General features: G+C 41.2%; 1 protein-coding gene across 2 annotated transcripts in view; it reads right to left on the bottom strand.

Moving 5' to 3' along the window:
• Positions 1 to 18569, bottom strand: part of cdh15 (cadherin 15, type 1, M-cadherin (myotubule)) — a 47898-nt gene extending 29329 nt beyond the window's left edge. The window contains exon 1 of one of the 2 annotated variants that reach the window (XM_039763286.1): positions 18406 to 18569. In XM_039763286.1, coding sequence (XP_039619220.1) covers positions 18406 to 18456 — 51 coding nt within the window. In that variant the 5' untranslated portion in view covers positions 18457 to 18569. Of the gene's footprint in view, positions 1 to 3673; positions 3765 to 18405 lie in introns of those variants that run through there. The other variant, XM_039763287.1, reaches the window with a different exon arrangement.
• Positions 18570 to 20338: the final 1769 nt, after the last annotated feature.

The raw sequence follows: 20338 nt of genomic DNA, 5'->3' as shown, positions 1-20338 counted from the left end.
CTTCCTGCATAACAGTGACTCCCATCTTTTATTTATGATTAACACTAGAATTACCAGAGCCTATGAAAAAACTCATAGATCCAACAAACCTTAAAACGCTTTGCACCTCTCCGTCAGCGTCTTTTGTCCTTTAATGCTTCTTTTACCCTTAGGTACCACTTTTGCACTTTTCTACATTAAACTGCAATTTCCAATTCCAATTCTCTTTGCTGAGTCCTTAGCATTTGCCTTTCCTTCAATTTTAGTGTCATCTGCAAATTTCAGAAGTTTACTAAATATACCAAAGTCTATGGTATTAATATAAATGAGAAATAGTAATGATCCCAGGACAGACCTCTGTGGGACTCTGCTGATGACCGTGCTCCGTGTGGAGGGAGCATTCTCCTCTTATTTGTATATTTTTCTCCTGTTGGTTAACCAGCTAGAGGTCCAGTTTTGTAAGCTACTTCTGATGCCTACAGCTTCAGGCTTTTTGGGAGTCCAAGTAAATGATGTGTGCTTTTCAACATGCTGCAGTGCCACTTTTTCTTTCATTTTCTTTTTTGTTAGAGGGTATCTGCAAATGGTCATATTACACATTACAAAGTTGTTCAGTGTTAATATGAAATAAAAATAACAGATGTAATCAATTTCTACTCATATTTCTCCAAATTCCTGCTGTTCACCACCACAGGGTTGAGGTTCAGGGCTCCCCACGTAGGCAGACATTCCTCCTGTGCCTCTAAACTGTGGCTTGAAACAAAACGGTTTGGACGAGGCCTCCCTCCAGCTGAATCCTTAAGGCTGCCTAACTTGACATCAACTGTTGTTAGATCATCAGCCATGAGTGGCTCTGTCACCACACGATTTCTTATCAGTTGTCCAGCTGCCTACTCACTGCTGGGATGCATCACCTAACTTACTTAAATCAATTCATGGTCACAGCTGGCCAGAACCTATCCCAGCAGCATTGGGTGCAAGGCAGGAATTAATGCCAGTTATGGTGCAGGGCTCACTCCCTCTCACCAGGCCAGTTTATGGCTGCTGGTCTTTTGACAATATGACATTTCATCACAGTTCAAGGTCTGGTCTTGCGCCACAAAAGCACCACAATGGCAGCCATCAAAGAGTAGCACACTGGAGGAAGTTGTAATCTCCTTCTTCCACTTAGGTTAAGTACACTTTTTTATCCCAAAAGGAAATTTGGACATCGTTACACAGTTATAAGAAAATAAGCTAAGATATGACGAGCATTATTATTATCTGTACACACACTCATTAGATTTCTACGAAGTGGAATAATGAACTCTAAAGATACACAATAATAATTGAGCGCTTCGTTATGAGATAACAATCACAACGCCTTGAGCGGACATCTGTGCTGACTGTAAATTTTGATGATCCTCTCTTCTGTTTGCACATTTCCAAACACTTGCTTGGCTTCTTTCCTCGCAGCCACCAGTGACTCGTATGGTTCATGGGACTTGTTTGTATTGGATTTCTGATTGGGCGCTTGCTGGCAGCTGACTCTGTCAGACATAAGAGCTACGCCTGGGACTAGCGACTCACTACGAACAATATAAGCCTGTTTGATTTTTGTTGGGCTGTGGAATCTGCTAAAAGCGCATCGACTGTGTCACTGGGGAGTCACCACACAGCTGACAGTAAAGATGCCCACAAATCATTGGAAAAGTCATGTCTTTGTTGTGGGTGACTAATGCACTATGGGCAGTCCTTGCTCTAAAGGGCTATCATTTTGTCACAGGTCAGTAGCCATTTTGTCTATGGACACTGACCATTAGCTTCTGTACCCACCTCGCCACTCAGATCCTTCCAAATACCCATTTCATGAAGGTGCATGTAAGTGTGCCCTGTGATGCACTGGTGCCCCATACCAGAAATGTTCTCTGCCTTACACCCAGAACTCCCCACAACTAATTTACCTGTTCCTACTTAACAGACTTTTTTATCCAAAGTGACTACAAAAGTGGTTAACCATAATCGAGAAACCATCAGCTTGGGGGACTGTTTGGGAACAAGTGTTACAGGACTATGTTACAAAATGGATTATCACAAGTGAAGAGCTCCAAACAAAATACCAGTTTTCTCGCAATTCCTAGATTGTAAAAACCAAATGTAAGTTAGACAGAAATTCAGCCAACAAAAGAGTCAATTCTTAAACACAGTAAGGAGTCAGAATTCCGAATGGAGGTGGGCAGCTCATTCCACCACCCTGAAGCTTACATGGGAAAAGAGTCTGGACTGGCATTTGATACCCCACAGAGGTGGCATCACCAGACACCATTCAAAACCAGACCTGAGTGGTCAAGAAGGACCATCACAAGCGTCTCCATATTTAGAGGTGCTGACCCTCTGACTACTCTGTAGGCAAACATCAGTGTTTCGAAAATCATTGGAGGAAGCTAATTGTTTGATGGCATCTCATTCAGGATTCTTTATTCATCAGGGCTTCTATTGTTCACTGTGCTGCAACTTTCTTCAATGATTTCATTGTGTGCTTTAATCTTCATAATTCCTTAGGCTAGCCATTTTTTAGCCATGTTTGCATTTTGGTGCTTTTATGTTGCTTGTCCACCTACAGTGCACATTTTGGATTAGAACAGAACGAAAGATGCACATAAATTCAGAAATGTGTTCATCTACAAGCTGTAGGCAAACACACATTGGCATTCACAAGATATTTTAAAATGCAAAATAAAAAGCAAGCAAGAAATGCAGCCCACTGTACTTTTTCTGCCTGGGTTATTGGTCTTGTGTTGTACTAACATATTCATAATGTCTCATCATTTGATTGTTAAGACAGTTACAATCCAATTCAAAGTAAAGCGCCTTTCCTGCTCAGGCCTGTGTGATTTATGCTTGCTGGACTCTTCATCTGTTCTCCAGCTGCCATTTCACAGCTGTAACCTGAATGGTACAAGCAGATCACATTACCAGCAAATAGCCCTCTGGTCTTTTAATTAGAAGTAAAGCTCAAGTTGTCAAGTGGCACGTCCATTCACAGCAGTAGGCTTTGCTCCATCTGTCACGTTAACTCGGTTACCGCATGAGGATTCATTTTACTCATCCATCCTACTTATCCATTTCAGGATTTCCAATCCCAGTAGCACTTGGCAAAAAGTAGAAAGCAACCCTGGGCAGGCAGCAAATCTCTCAGAGTCACCACGAAGCCTGAGCACTACATTCATTCTAAGAGATGTTGTAGAAATACCAAAGCAGATAAATATAGTTAAGTGATGAAGGGGTGGGGGGCTAAACTTTGGTTGTGCTGGGAATGCTATCTGCTGGCATCTTCTTATTCAGATGCTTGTGTACTTGCATTGCTTGTCCATCCTTTCATCCAAACACATCCATCTGTTATGATCACGGGGTCTATTTTGGATGTCAAACCTAAAACGGGTTCTGTGGTCCACCACAGGGCACACTAATGCACCCACGCAGCCACTCTGGGCTGAGTTAAAGCTGCTGCTTAACGTGAGCTCTTTAGAGTTCCTTTGATTTTTATACTGGCTGTACTAGCCATATAAGATGGAAAGAAATCTAAGTAATCAACGTAGACCTCAATTACAAAGTTTACAAAATACTAACTACATAAAGCATGCACAGAAAAATACAGATTAGTTAATACATCCAATAAAACAAAGCCATTTCAAATTTAAATTAAATGACCTACCATGAAGCTCAAGAAGTTCAGGGCCCATCAGGCCTTAGCAGGAGCCCTAGCGATATGGGCTTTATACACAAGTTTTGTAAAAGTTTGAAAAGTAAGACATTGTAACCCTCATTGGCTAGGCGCCTCTGTCCATTCTGACTTCTCCTCCATCACGCTTTCCCTCATGTCTAGTGTGCCTGCAGATTCCATCTTATTGCTCACAGAGGATTGAATTTCTCTCTCAATTTGGAGGAAATGAGTCAATCATTCCAGTAAAGGCCTGGCTCTGCTTTAAGGAAAGAGGAGGATGAGGGGAATCAGGCCACCGGACTGAAGGTAGGGTGATGTTAGAGAAATGCCCCCGTCTGGTCTCGGTGCACACAAACAGAGCCGTCATCCCCATGTGTAGCATCATAAGAAAGCTGGTGGGAGTGATCCATGTCTCCTGTGTAACACAGGTCCTACACCTGGACCCACACTAGCTCCCCTTTCTCTAACCTCTTAAAGCTCAGATTCACACCATTGCAACATGGCTCTTCTTATTTGCCCCATTGAGATTCACTACTTATTTGTCTAACTTCCCTCTCTAAACTGCCACTGGAACACAATCCAATCTCAGGCCCATTACCTGCTGTCTGTATCCTCCACAAACACGTTTTAAAGTTCCTCATGCGTCTACTTAAACTAACCCCTCCTGCCAGAAGTGTTCACTGCCCAGCATGATCCAAACTGTATTTTGATCCCACCACAGCATGAATTTGGCTAAGGTTTGAATTCTGAATGACCTGCTTGCACGTACTAAGGTGGCTTCTTGCAGACTCTTATTGACCCTTTTGACACTGTTTATCACAAAACATTCTTCAATAGCCTTATGGGCAATACTGAGCTAACTGGATGTGTCGCACCTCTCTGCTGCCTGTGACCTGTTGTGCCCACCCCACATTTTTATATATGGTGTGCTGCTCTAAAATATCTACTGGATGCTGTTATCTACCAGGATGGCCTTGTTTTCTGTTCTGTGACACAGGAACATTAAGTCCTTGATGTACTCTGGCTGTAAGCAAGGAAGCCACCTCCCCAAGTGGCATCAGTCATGCCAAGACAGGTGACTTCTTGTGGGACTGTCGAACCAAGACACTCTAGTCTTTCCTTGTCAACCATACTTAATCCTAATCCAAGTCTTTATTTGCATATATCTGCTGTGATAACAATTACCTCTACCACTTGTGCAGTCTGTCCCTACCTGTCTTTGACTGGTGAGGTGGGCATTGATTAGGCCTTTATGATCCCAGTTCTTATTTAGTCTTCAGTACTCAATAGTAAATTCTGCTGCTGGACTTCAGACTCAGTTTAAATGATTTCATTCACTGATAGGTGTGTGTTATCAAGTCTTGCAATTGTTGTGCCTCCCTGATGTTTCCATAAGAGTCCAAATAAGTCAAATTAGCCAAACTGAGTACCTGATATTTTTGGGACAGTATAGAGAGGCTGTGTTGTTCAGAAGTTGTGAAGTCCACCTTAGGTCTATCATCAAGTTCAGGGGTGTTGATGAGATTGGTGGTCAAGTCAGTACCAGGAATTACACGAGAGCAGTGTTTCTCAACCTTTTTGGAGTCAAGGCCCACGTTCTACCATGAACGTGTCTTCAGATCCCAAACCTCCTGTCTCCCTTGGTGAATCAAGTGTGATTATCAGAGGAAGGGGATCGAGCACAATGACCCAAGATGACCAAGTACCATTATATTCAATAGTAACTCGTGTCCCAGGAGCTGCAGGCTATGACTGCCCCAGTGGTTGAGAAACTAGATCACTAATACAAAAAAAAAATAAAATAAATAAAACAGGTCAAAGGGCATATGTGGCACATGAAGCGAGTCTGATCAGGAGACAATTCACGTTCTTTGATGGCATTTTTAAAAAGATGGTATTCTAATTAATAATAAACACTATTTATCTGCCTTCGGAGCTTTAGTTTCCACTCTTTTTAAAAAATATATTTTTTACAGAGTTTATGACTGTAAAAAAAAATCCCCAAATGCATTCTAGTGAATCCATTTAATCCAGTTTTAGGGTTGCAGAGCGTCAGAATCTAAGCCAGTGAAAGGCAGGAATGATGTCTGCACACGGTACACAACAAACCGGCACTGATACAGAGTCGCCAGTCAGCAGTGAAATATGCAAGGAGATTGGAAGGACCCCGAGAGACGCTCACCTGGAGAGGTCCACACACACACACACACACAGTAGCCAGCGGCAGGGTTGGAGACAAGTCTCATGGGGATGTTAGGCAATGTGTCTGTCCACAAATAGATGCTTTTCTTTTTTGAGATATCTTGAATGCAGGGTGCTGTGCACATTTTTAAAATTTCAAAATCTCCCACTGAAAAGCACTGGCAAATTTGTGAACTTATTTATCTTAAAACAGAGGAGTGTTCTGTGTGACTTCAACCTCGCGTTAGTTTACTATTTCAATTTTACCATGAGAGTCGTCACTTTGACTTCATGCTTTTAATTTCTTTCTTTTGCTCATTCAGCAGCAAACACCTGCAGTGGTGCGCACTGAGGCAAATACACCGTGGGGTGGGGTCAGATGTGGGCGGGGTTGGAGGACGAGGGTTAGCCTATGAAAACAGTGCAACGTTAGACGTGTATTTATTTATTCAGTTTGCGAACAATAATATGTTTTTTTCAATACAGTAGTAACGATATTGTTCATTTATCCATCACTGTACAAGAATGCAGAACTAACTCTCGTTAAATGCTAATAGTTTACGCCATCCTGTGCTCGTCTCTGTGGCTACACTGCGTCCTGTGTGAACTTCAGGTGCAGCAGGCCAGTTCTCATGAATTGAAGCAGAGATCTGACATAAAGTTCACGTCTATAAAAGTAACAAATAAAATTTATGTAGAAATGTATGAAACATAGCTCGGTGAGGCTTTATGCTGCAGTGACTAAACATGTACTCGGTATTTCCGTTACACTAAACACAACCTCATGGCTGCATTATGGAATGATTCAATATTCCTCAGACACTGTCGTTTATCGGCAAAGTGTCACAATGATCCACTGTCTGTCATGTTTGGATATATCCAACAGTTTTAGATTGAGTCTTCAGGAAAGATTTTAAATCTCCACAAGGTACTTTGTTAAAATATTTTATGTTTAAGAAATCTGAACTCCAATTAGCCTCAGACCCTCCACAACCAACAGCTAACAACAGCACATGAATCTTTTGATCACTTTAGTTACAATTTGTTGTTTATGAAAGCAACTTCAGCCATTTGATATTGTAAGATAGAATTAAAACATGTTCCATGCACACTACCAGTACATGTAATTGCATTCTATTATTACTGTTATTTTTGAATTTAATTCGCTGTTACAAAAATGCGTAATAAACAAAATTGAGGTCGGAAACTCTTTGATGAAGTGATTAGAAATTTAAAATGCTCCAACTTGTAAAGTAACTACCCACATCTCTAAACGCACCTCAATGTTACGCCAGGGGTGTGATTTCTTGCTTGTTTAATGCTGGCTGTTTACTTCATTTCAGTTCTGGGATGACCAGATGACAGTTTATACCTCATCCTTCTGGCCTGTTCTAACACATAATTAGTAATACTTAGCTGACTTTTACATTGACCACTTCTCAAGGCAATTCAATATGTAGATCAATTTGATATTTTATACAAACTCATTAATTTGGTTATATTGCATTTGAGCAGTATTACTTTAATACTCGTAGTTTCTGTTATTTTTGTGATGAAATTTAAACTTTTTTTCTATATTGAGGTTGCCCTTTTCAACCCCCCTGATATTTACTACGCGGTGAGGCATTTCTACTCCATCAACATTAATTATTTCCAGAGACATAATTTTGTCTATTTTTCCAGTGCATTGTGCACAAAAGCAAGGGAACGATGGGAGCACCAGAACTCTGCTCACATCATGTCGCTTCGTACCGCAAGCTGCAAGTAGTTAGTCTTTGATAAGCGGAATACCGCTCCGCTTTCCACTCACTGACAATCCCGACCGCTTTTATATGGTAAGAAAGAAGAAGAAGATATCGCACAGTCTGGAGTAGAAAATCATCTTTTACCTGGAAAAACAAAACTACAAATCCCATCGTGCATTGCAAAATGAACGGGGCGTGTGTGAAACTCCGCGCCTGCGTAGCACTCACGGGACGGAAGGACAATCCTGATCGTTTTTATATAGAAGGATTATGGTTTTCTTTTTCTTAAAAAGTAGTTGTTCAAATTTACAGTATTTATTTTTTCTTTTTCTAGGAAGAAATACTTCCTGCTGCTAAGCTGACCATTGTTAAGTTGCTTGAGAGAACTTCATGACCAGGTGCCCTCCACCATGACACATTGTGTTTCACGCTCTCTGTTGTTATACAGGTGCACTTTCACCCCAGTGGCCACAGATGTTGAGCATTTTCTTTCGTTTCACTGCAAACCAAGATGAGATTTACCAAACGAGGCCATAAGTCACTAAGGAAGGAAAAAAAAAAATAAAGGAAATTTCATAGCTGCAAGAGCGGCTGTCCGTTTGCCGTGGGTTTATGGCTCAGCGCTGTCTAAACGCAGTTACTTGAATTTCATGCCTTCAGTTTTTTTTCGGCACGTGGAAGACGCAGGGATTACGGTCAAGCTGTGTGCCCCAGGTTCACTTGAAGAATCCATTTGCTGGGGCAGCTGCAGCTTGTATTTCAGGAGTGGAGAACATTTCTCAATGCACAGCTGTTTTTTATTGAACGGTGCCAGAAAACGCAGAAAGCGGGAAGAAAACAATGAGCCTGTTGTCCAAACGGGAAGAAGGAGTGGAGTTCATCGGTTATTATGTACATTCAGGTTGTAGAAATGAGGATTAGGAATTTCTTTACTACATCCCTATTTCATTTTATATTTAGGTATATGTAAATATATTGGGTCATTATTGTCACATGAACAAAGTACAGTGAAACCTGTCACATATTATGCCCATGACAAAACTATATTGTTTCATTTTATAGCCCACCTTCACTGTAATAATTCCTCTAATTCTAGTGTAAACGTGTATTATTAGTGTGTACTTAACAAGTAACTCAACAAAAAGTATAAATGAGTATACAATCAGGGATGAAATAAGAGTGAGAAATGTCTAGGTACCCTCCATTGTTACACCATATCACACAGTATTAATGTCTCCTTACGCAGGACATACCTGTAGACAGGTCAGTAGTGAATAATTATAAGGGACACCAGCTCAACGAAGGAAAGCAGTGAAGAACATCAGCAATGTAACAAACGAGAGAGCCCATTCAGTTCGTCAACCTTGCTTTTTCTAGCTAATAGCTAAGCTATCCCAATATCTGGTGTTGTGCATGAACTAGTTCAAAAAAGAGCACGTTCATTGAACAAGCCCATCTTTCTAAGAACGGTGAACTTAACGTAACGTATTTGCAAGTGAAGAACTTGTATGTGAGATAGTTCAGTTTTATGTGACATTCTGGATCTGGTTTAGGTCCTTACATTGTAATGTAGGTGTGGAGACGAATCCGAATATGGTATTTGGATAATCACAAATAGTGGATTTTTACGAATATTTATTTCATACAAATTTTTTGCCATTTATTTGTATTTGGAAAATAATAACGTAAAATTAAATTGGCCCTTTCTGTGTCTGCCTGCTTGTGCTTAGGCTGCACTCCCACTGACACGAGCACATGGTGAAGCTCCGCTTTCACTATTAGGAAAATGTTGTACTTTGCGAGGCCACTTTACATTTTTCCCCGTTGGACATGCAATATGTGAAGCAGATTTTGACCGGTTAGGTTAGTTCACCTACACGCCGGTTCCACAATCACCATTTGTGTCACACGGTTGGAAATAGAGTGGTAATTTATATGTATACAGTACTTGCATCTATTTAATTTCTTTTTTGACTGGCAGGATATTAGCATATTTGGTTAAACGTGTTTGTTGCTGGGTATCACTCAATAAAGCGTATTTAAATAAAAACATCTTCATAATTATCGTATTTTATTCAAGAACACTGTAATAGGTTAATATAAGGCATGCAAAATTGATAAAAAGTAAACTTATGGGTCTTTTATTCTCACTCCTTAAACAAATCCAAAATGAACTGAACATGAACTAGTTCAAAATTGAACTGGTGAACTGTGAACGTGAATTTATTCATTTTAATCTGTATAAACTGAACTTTGAGCTAGTTCTTGTGAGGTGTGAACTTTCACAACACTGTCCAGAGACTTCTTAAAGGTAGTCAATTAATTTAAGAAATGAACAAGGAATTGTTATCAGCTTTCTACACCAATGACCTGATCACCTGGTCCATTCGTAGCAGCAAGTGAATCCAAGTGGTCCATTTGAAAGGCCAGGAAGGTTTAAGCAAATTTGGTGTTCCCTTAATTGTGTTTCAGATCCCAGTCTACAAGTGAACCTCTGATATGTCCCTTAGGCCAAGAGCTTAAACAATCTTAGAAGAACAAAGCCTGTTGAGTTAATAAATTGTGGCTTTTCAAACATGTTCTAAAAAATGGATCTGGAAATCTTGTGTGGCTTCAACTATTTAATACATGGGAATTCAAAAAAAGAGAGGTGGAGCGAGACGACCTGCACCAGTGTGTCAGATCACAACAAATCAAATGGTGTGCTTGAGAGTGTCCATCCATTCGTCTGTTCTTCAGGGACACAGAATCTGGCAGAACTTGGGACACAGCAAGAAGCAACACACTCACAACCAAACCTGTAGAGCTGCCAGGTCACCTAACATGTGTGCCTCTGGGAACAAACTCAAGCAGTCAGGCGAAAACCCTGTAGACGTGGCAAGAATGGCCGATTCCACACTGTATAGACTGTGGCTGTGCCCGGCTATGAAGAGAGAGTCAGCAGCACTAAGCATGGTACCACAGTGCTTCTCCAAAGCACTTCTGAACAATTCTAAGTCCATCAACCCTGCTTATTAGAGTAATGAATTTATTATGTGAGTGACTTGTCTAAATGGTACATTTTTTGAAGATTAAATGTTTGAAAGTTTTTAAGAAAAACATTCCTGTACTGCCATTTAAGTTGCTTTAAATGAGTTAGAAATGATTGCATGTTTTTATTTTTCATTCCAGGCTTGAATCTCAGATGAATTCTGTAATGAATGTACTGTACCCTGAATGGTGGAATGTTGGCATACTCTAAAATCTTTTGGTTATTATTAATTCATTTTTATTACCTTTCTTTGTTATTTTCTTTGCTATTTTTAGTTGTGCTTTTATTGCTTGTGGGCATACTGTTGTCTACTTAGTTGCTAGTTTGGACACTGAAGTGGCATGTGGCATCTTCACACATATGTTTTTTAATGTGGCTTTTGAATTAGTTTAGTTAAGGAAAGGGTTTTTAGTTCAAGTTAAGAACTTTGGCATCGTATTTTCAATTGAACCTTTAATTTTTGCTTTGATTTTGTCACACAAATCACTTCTGGTGTCTCACCTCAGCTTTGTTTTTCTGACCACCTTTTACTCAACACTTAGGACATTTCTTCTCTTGTTCCTCATAATATTTAATTTATTTACTGCTGGCCACTAGCGGGTTTAGGTATGGGTGGTATGGGGCACCAAAAACTTCACAATGGTGTTTATAGCCTCAGCCTCTCAATCCATTAGAGGCGGCATTTATGAAAGTTAAGGAGTGCATGCTCCAAACACCAAGAGGTGTGCTTAAAGTCCTTGCTATGTATGCCAAGGGGTGCCAATTATGTAACTGAAGGGGCTTGTGCTCCAGACACTCGCTACTATGACTACTCATTATGGGTATTGAGGAGTGCCTCCCTGCCACCCCACCTAGGGCTCCAAATTGGCTACAACCAGCAATGCTGCTGGCTACAATGAAGTCCAGGACATCATTGAAAAAAGACAGCAGAGATTCCAGTGCTTAGCATACATCACATATACTGAAATATTATTTGTCGTGAATGTGTTGAATCTCTTCATTTGTTTTGTGCGAGTTTAATGGCACAGCTGTGGAGTGGTGTAGATGTTACATGCCAAGAGATCAGAATGCAGAAGCTTAGCAGAAGGCATAAATGAGGGAAGAGGGGTATTGAGGGGGCTACGACATTCTCCCAGCTTGCACTGACATGGCCACTTTTACATAACGCTTAATGACCCAGCTTTAGTGAAAACATCATGAAGATCACCCACCGTACCGCTTGTCAAAGCAAACATCACACCCTCATATTCAGACAAAAATCACAATCACAAAGGAACACAACACCAACCATTTTCCTTGTAAAAGCCTAAGGACAAGTTGTAGGCGGCCATCATATACCAAGGAGAATGAAACAAGCAACACAACGTTTTGTGAAATGGTGGCCATCTTTGTGGATTTACCATATTTGAGGGAAACAATTTAGTTAGATCTGCAGCAAAAAGGCTTTTGGACCACCTGCTGCTCTGGCATTACCAAACTGTCATCCATCATTCAGCTTTTTAGTAACCAGCTTACCCTGGTAGCGCTGGGTATAAGGCAGGAAGCAGTTCTGGTTGATTGGGCATCAGTCTGCACACGACCTACACTATTTTAGGTAGGCAGACCATAGTGGGCATGTGGTTTATGATTGAACATCATACTTCAGTATAGAGTGGCTATGCAGGTTCAGAACCTCTTTCACAAAGCCGCTGTTGGAGGAGCTTCAGTGACTGGGTCAGTTTTGATGGAAGGAAAAACGCAGGAATTCGTAATCCATCTGACAGATCTAGAAGTGGTGAGTTGGTGAACATTGTACAGTTCTTGTGTGCTAAGACTTAGGGTTGGGTGAATGTGTTCATTTTGTTTCTGTTGTATTTTGGTTCAGATAAGACATGTTTGATGTTATTCCTCTATCCTGTTCTTGTTAACTGGAATAAAGTATTATGTTGATGTCAGAATTGCAGACCACAGGGCACTTTGGTGCACTACACACAAGTCCAACCTGTGGGATGTCTGATGCTTTCAATAATGCTTAGAGCATGGGAGTGCATGTGCACCTGGGGCCACCAGATTGTGCTCTAGGTTGTGATAGATGTGACCGACAGAATGGCGTCCTGACGTAGAGGGGTCTCTTACCAGGCTGAGAGGCCATTATGGAAGGACAGCGTGAATGGAGGCGCAACCTAGCTGGGTTGGTTCCCAGTCCAAGAATAATAGATGTACTGAAGGAGCCTGTATGCCAGGAACAATTCATCTGCCAGTGTAATATGTGGCAGTTCTCCAAGGATCGACAACCACAGGGGTGCATAGGACTTGTCTTTCAGAAGACCAAGTCTTTTGGGGTCATTGGGTACCACCAGAGGGTGCTTCTAGGAGAAGACCTCCCTGTTTTTGATCCAGAAGTGCTTCCAATGTGCATTGCTCTGGCAACAGATGTACTCCTGGGTCCAGCACAAAAGTAGCCATCTCACCTCAGTCTGGGAGTTGGAGTTGGGATGTGGTAGACAAGGCTTTCTTGCAGGGGAATGGTGAAGGGAACTGGGATTGTGATTTGGACTGTAATTGTGTTGTTGGAATAAGAACCTGAAAAGGTATTTTGCATAATACATATACTTTATATGAACTTGTGATTGTGTGTCTGGAGTCTGGGGCTCTGTGGCACCCCCTACTAGTAGAAGTTGTACAGAGGAAACACCTGACAGTATTACATGGCTGCAGTTTAGAAGATCTTTGTGGCTCTTTGCCTCTAGGAGTTGAGTGCAGATGAGAATTCAGCACGCAAAGGGAGGCGAGAGCTCAAAATGAGAAGAATGGAGGTAGAAGCAAGAATGAATGGTAAATGGACCAGCCATCCCATGCCTAGACTTGAAAAATGGCTATCTAATTCACACTAGTGGACGTGTAGGTGGCTGTTATTCTCCCCTTTGTGTTATCCTTCCATTATTTGTTAAATAAACCCATCATCCTGACACCTTGTTTTACTTGGGCTTATTTCTGGATTTGGGGTGTGCCCTCCTGCAGGACACGGTAATACTGAATTACTTTCATGCAAAGAAAGGTTTGGTTAGAACATTCAGTTTGGAATTAATAATAGCCTCAACATTTTTTACAGAACATGATCTCACCCTCCATTTACTGAACCTGCATTCATGGCTGTAGGTGCTGAATCGGGTACAAAGCAGAACCTAAGCCTGGATGGGGTGTTAGCTCCTCACTTACTCACTCAACATGCCTGTGTTTGGGATGGAATGATTACAAGTGGTGACTACTTCTGCACATTCAATGAGTGGGCAATTGTGTCTTTTTGAAATGCTGATTTATAGTTAGGGTGTGAGGGTCCTTTTGGGGTTAGGTCACTGCTATTTGCTTAGACCAAGTAAAGCTGCTGTAAAAATCCTCTGAATGCCAGGAATGTTTTGGAGGTGTGGGGGAAGATTGTAGTCGGCATGACTGGAGTTGAGCAGCCATCCTACTACCGGGCATGGCCTGACAGCTTTTACACATGCATTATAATAAAATGAATTTTTATTTTTATGTACATTATTCACTCATCTGAGTAATAATATATAATGTATTTCTCGAAGAAAATCAAATACATTCATGTGCTGACTTAAGGCTCCATTTGGGATGGGCCATTTGGACATATGTTGGTCACAAAGTGTATGGGTCATTATAGTTGAGGCTCTGTGGGTCTGGGGTGAAGTGCCACGTAGCTGTGCTCCCGAAACTCTACAGGAAACTGTGCTCGACGACATTCATTTGTTTGTGTTGTGCGGTGATCTACCGATACTTCATGGGGGAAAGTTAATGCAGTGCACTGGGATTGAAAAAATGGATTGTAAAAAGAACGTGCCAGCTCATTTAGTATTCACAACCACTCAACAGAAACAAAATTAGAGGGAACATTGGCCATATGTTTGAATGGCTTCAACTCAGTCTGCCATAAATTGGCAAAAGACCGTATTGTGAATAGTTTACCTATAAATGCTGATATTATCAGGCACTTTTAACAACTTAACATTTGCAAACCTGCTTATCCAATTCAGGGTTGCAGGGTGCCAATGGTTATCCCAACAGCAGTGGGTACAAGGCAGTAGCCAATCATGGATGTGGCAGCAGTTAGTCACAGGGCCCACGTAAACACATGCCTACATAGTGCCATTTGGGATCTGCTATAAACCGAACATGCTCACTTTTGGGATGTGAGTTGGAAACCCAAAGTACACCAAAGAAAACCAATGAAGAGTGAGCAGGCTCTCTCAATGTTCACATAAGCAGCATATGGTGAACTGATCAAGCAAAGCAGGCCCTGATCTGTGAACATTTGGTTTATTCATGAATTACTGTGAGTGTCGGTTTGATTTCACTGGTGTAGAACTTAGAAATGAATCCCAAGTGAAACTGCAGTGTCCATAAAGTCTGTCACAGATTGTGTGGCATGGATGGCATACACTGAGCTCCAACCATATTCTTTTTCACGTCATTATCATTACTTGTCCCATCACCATATTAAATTACAAAGTGTCAAGTACATCTGATTGCGCCAAATGATGATTTATAAGGCTGACCACATCTGCAACTTGCCTGCTCCAGTGAGGGAGTCAGTCGACATTCATTTATTAGGAGCAAGCTAACTGCCGGTTATCATGGCAAATGGATTCTGTCTTTCACCATGTCTAAAATCGTAGCCTTTGATCCCCATGGAACAGACATGCTTGGTCATCACATCTTTGAACAAATGGCCTCCCATCATGGTGAGCTACTGGCTAATTACCTGTTACTAGCTTTCCATCATCACTATTAAAGAGGCACTCACTTATCTAACTGGGGCTCGAGTTCCCTCATCATCACCATATGCACATGTAGACGCCTTCATATGTCTTTTAATTGTCATAAAGAGCCACAGTCATGCTTAAATAGACATATTCATCACACATTATGAAAATATTCAGTTTTTCCAATAAATGCAAACACTAAACAAACCCTGTTTTCTGAAATGGTGGATGTAGACATGATGTGTGGTAGCCAGAATGCCTCCCTGTTTGAGCCTCCTGACTGCTCAGTAGCACACAGATACAGTACGACTGATAAGAAATATTAAGGGAGACTGGAATGGGTGGCTGGAGCTAAATGGGACAAAATCAATCTCTGTAACCCAACCCATACCAAATACATAACCATGTGAAGTTCAAGCAAACATCTGATTTACACTGCTTCATTAATCAGTAGAAAGGTTCATGACCTTCCGTATGGAACAGGATCTGTGGTCATACTTTGTACTGAGACCACCAACCACCTTCATGTGTGATTTACAAACAATAAAACAACATTCACCTCCAGCACAAAGTCAAAGTGATGACGGCAGGCGCGGCGGGTTAACTTTGAAATGAATCCAAGTGCCTGCTAAGCTGAATGTCATGCGTGTTTACCCCAACATAGACTTTAAAATAAAGTCCAGCACAAGCTTTTAACCCAGCTTCTCTTTCATCACGGCCCACCATTGCTTTAGAACTGGCTGTCTCTCACTGAAATGCGTGTTTAGTCTTTGTTCGTGTTCTTGTGTAAGAAAAGACACCTGCTAGTTGAAACCACCATCGGGGAAACAGCCCCACATTTAATGCTTGTAGGACAAACATGGACTAAATGACTAGAATCTTGAAATGAAAATAAAAACAGCCGCATGCATAATGAAGTCTAAGGAAACATTGAATGATCGACAGATAGATCTGAAAGGTGCTGTGAGATACATGGAAATCAGCATTTAGTTTATTTGACTTAACAATTCCAGTTTCCTTCTTTTTATTACTTTTTTGATACTGGTGATCTTATCAGATGTTTTATTTCATTGATATTAAATGTTTTTTAAGGATGCAAACCACAGAAATCATGAATCATAAACATGTGACTTAAGAGAGTCTATCAGAAATGGTGCCAAGTTACAGGCATTGCTTAGGAAGTCCAGCAGCTGGTGGTTGACAATTAGAAAATCAATAAAAGATATTTAAACAATCTTTAATTTAATAATTTATTGCACTCTTTGACTTTCCCTATTTACGCTATGAGTATGAACAAACAAGATGTTTAGAAGATGTCTATGATAAGTAGCCCTGAACAATCTGCACTGCTTTTCAGAGTGATGTCTCTTCTCCGTCTGTATCTGTGCGTCATTGTGTTAGGATTCGAGTCTCTGGACATAAGAAATGATTAAAGAAAGGTTTTGAGAATGAAACTTTGTACGCTATTAGCATTGAAAAATACTAGATGTCCATCAGTTTTGAGCACAAATCAGATTTAGCTTAACCTCGATGATATTTACCTGCTTAAATCAAACATGTCACGTTCAACATATCAAATTTAGGTTAGCACTAAGCATATCAAGTTTTTTCTTTTCGACTTTTGAATATGTTTCAAAAAGTGATAAACTGTGTAACTGCTGTCTTTCAGGTCATTCTTGGAAGTGTATTGGTGTGAGAACGGTGCGGAGTGAGGACTTTCCTAGGCACAGCGAGCATGGGGGCTCACGCCTACAGTGATGCACCTTATATTGCGGTTATGAACAGCCATGAGGAGAGGTCATGCATGGCAGTGCACTCAGGTAGTCTTGGGCTTCAACAAATTATCAGCTACATTGAAAAAACAAGACCTTCAATTGTGGTCTTCATGAAGACTGATGGTGATGCCAATCGCTTCAAGACTGGACAGTTTGGGTCACAATATCAGCCATAAATGGAAATATATTTTATGATTTGGTCATTGCATTTCAATTCAGTATTCATGAAGTGTTCAGTAGCAATCTGTGCATGGGGGGCTACTGAAAAGCAGCAGGATTGGCAGGAAATAATTAATAAAGCAGTGGTCCCAGAAAACCTAGGAATGATCAGTAATTCATGTGGTGCATTTAAACTGCAAGACGTTCAGGTCTTTAGCTGGAAATCACTGGGCATTGTGGACCAAAACATAGTGCACAGCCTGCTCCTGAAAACAAGTGACGTTCACGTGTGTTTTAGAGGTATTATTAATTTGAGTTATGCGCTGTGGAAGCACAGAAGTGAAGACAGTTAAAGAAGTGAAGCTAATGTGTCTGCAGCTCAGTAAAAATGGTACATTTGGGTTGAAAAGCATTCCATTCACTTTCCATAGTAATAAAATAGTAAACCCTGTCAGGGTTGTCTGCATTCATTTTAACCATAGAAGAAAAAGATTAAACATTCTCATATTTGTTATCTGTGAAATCATGTAGAGAAAAAATTGAAAAGGTAAAAAAAAACAAAAGTATTGTGCTAGTAGTAAAACAAGACTGCCTCAGTAGTCTACCCTGACTGGAATATCACATAACACGTACAGTATGTGTTAAAAGAGCAGGATGATTTTCAGTTATTTCTTTGGAGCGTCCCAGATATTTCTTGTTCTTCATTTCTATTTATATTAGTTCCAGCTTAGACTCATTCATTTTTTCCTCACATTATGTTATCCATTGAAAGTTTAACTGACCAACTTAGAAGAGAAGCACCTTGATTTTTTTTTTTTTTAATTGAAGAGCTTTCACTCTCTGGGCAGCAGCGGGGTCTGCTGTCCGATTAGGACATTGTGGTGCTGCAAGCCTTTGACTCAAGTATGCCTCACTTTTACGACTGACTTGGCTAGAGCTTCGCTGTTGCTTTCTCAAAGATATTAATGGCCCCCTCTCACTTTCCAGTCCTAATCACATGCAATGCTCTCATGACAGCACAATAGAAGAAATCTGTGCAAGGTCGCCCTCAAGATACCCATGCAGGTGGGACACTTACCTGGCAGGCTAAGCATAGCCAAAGGCAGACTGTCAATCCCCGAATCAACATGCTGCTTCACCACACAGGACTGGCTCAGGATTCCAGCTTAAAAAATCTCCAAGTGCTGGCTGGGCCATCCAACAGGAACTGAAACTTATGGCAGAGCTAGGCTAGACAAGATTTGTTTCACGTTGGAGTCTAAAAAAAAAAAAAAAGATCTAGCAATGAATGACAGCACAAGTGCTGAGTGCCTATGGTAGGACTGAAATACTAGCCCCCGACAGAGAAAAACGTGGGTGGGTGGAGAGATGGCTGCTTAGACAGTGAGAGAGAAAGAAGGAGCAGCTGGTCACAAAAAAAAAAAAAAGCACCCGCCAACTCAATAAAGGTCAAATATCAGAAGTGCCCACTTCCTAGCAGAAATGCCGCTCCTCAGGCCAGTGTGCTCTGGCCAACTTGAAGCACATGAAGCGCCGGGCCTGGGGAAGTCATCTAGGATTCTGTTCTGAATCAACACAAGTTCAGCACCCAGTTTGTTCATTTGTACGGGCTGTAGATGACAGAGTCAAAGCAGTTCACACGGAGGAGACTTGGATGAACAGTGGATTCAGAAACCATGCAGACCCTTTCACGGTCTGCACACTTTATTGTGTTCTAGATTTATGCTTATTTGCCATTTTTGACCATCAGTCTACACTCAATAACCCTATAATAAAAAAATGTATTATAAAATTAAAAAGTGATAGTATTCAGACCACTCCAAACTGTGGTCAGGTGCATCCTGTTTGCTTTAATTCTCCTGGAGATGTTTCTAGAACTTGACTGCAGTCCACCAGTGGATTGGGCATCGTTTAGGAAGGCACACACCTGATGAATATGAGGTCTCACAATTTATGCTGCATGTCAGAATGAAGTCCAAGGAACTCTTTGTAGACCTCTGCGATCAAATTGTGGTGAGGCATAGATCAGGGCAAGGGTATGAAACTATTTCTAAAGCTTTGAGTGCTCCCAGGAGCACCATGGCCTCAATATTGGTGAAACGGAAGATGTTTGATGCCACCAGTAACAATCTGCCAAGCTAAATAACTGGACAAGAAGGGCCTTGGTCAGGGAGGGAACGAAGAACCCAATGGTCACTCTAACAGAGCTTCAGAAGTCCTTTTGTTAAAATGGGGGAACCTGTTAGAAGGATGACCATCTCAGCAGCACTCCATCAGTTAGTTGGTTATTGTAGTGTGGACAGCTTTTAACCACTTTTGAATAAAAGGCATTTGACAGTTTAAAGGACTCGGAGAGCACAAGGGAAAAGATTCTCTGGTCTAATGAGACACAAATTGAGCTAATTCAGCAGAACTCCAAGCATTAATTATGGCAAAAACCAGGCACTGCTCTTCACCTTCCTGGTACCATCCCTCCACTCAAGCATGGTGGTGGCAGGATCATGTGATGGGATGCTTCTTGGCAGCAGGGACAGGAAGACTTGAACGTGAGAATTGAGGGAATAATGAATGCAGTCAAATGGAGAGAGGGCCTTGAAGAAAGTCTGCTGCAGAGCTGAGGTAACAGTTCACCTGAAGGAACAACAGTGACCCAAAGCATACAGCCAAGGTACCACTAGAGTCTGAGTAACCCAGCCAAAGCAAAGACCTAATCCCTTATCACATCTGTGGAGAGACCTGAAAATGTCAGTTTACCGGCACTTCCCATCCAGTCTAACAGAGAAAGAAAATATCTGCCAGGATGTATGGGACAAACTGCCAAAATCCAGGGGCCTCATGCATAACGGCATGCGTAGAATTCGCACTATAACATGACGTAAGCACAAAAGTGGAAATGTGCTTATGCACAAAAAAATCCACATGCATAAATCTGTGCGAATGCCAGCTTCCATGTTCTTCCGCTACATAAATCCCGGTCAGCGTGAAAATTAACTCTCGTGCACGCTCCTGCT

This window comes from Polypterus senegalus, chromosome 9, assembly GCF_016835505.1.
Source record: "Polypterus senegalus isolate Bchr_013 chromosome 9, ASM1683550v1, whole genome shotgun sequence".
In the NCBI taxonomy this organism is placed as follows: domain Eukaryota; kingdom Metazoa; phylum Chordata; class Cladistia; order Polypteriformes; family Polypteridae; genus Polypterus; species Polypterus senegalus.
Note: the sequence above shows the minus strand (reverse complement) of the source record. Positions and strands in the feature narration are given on the sequence as shown.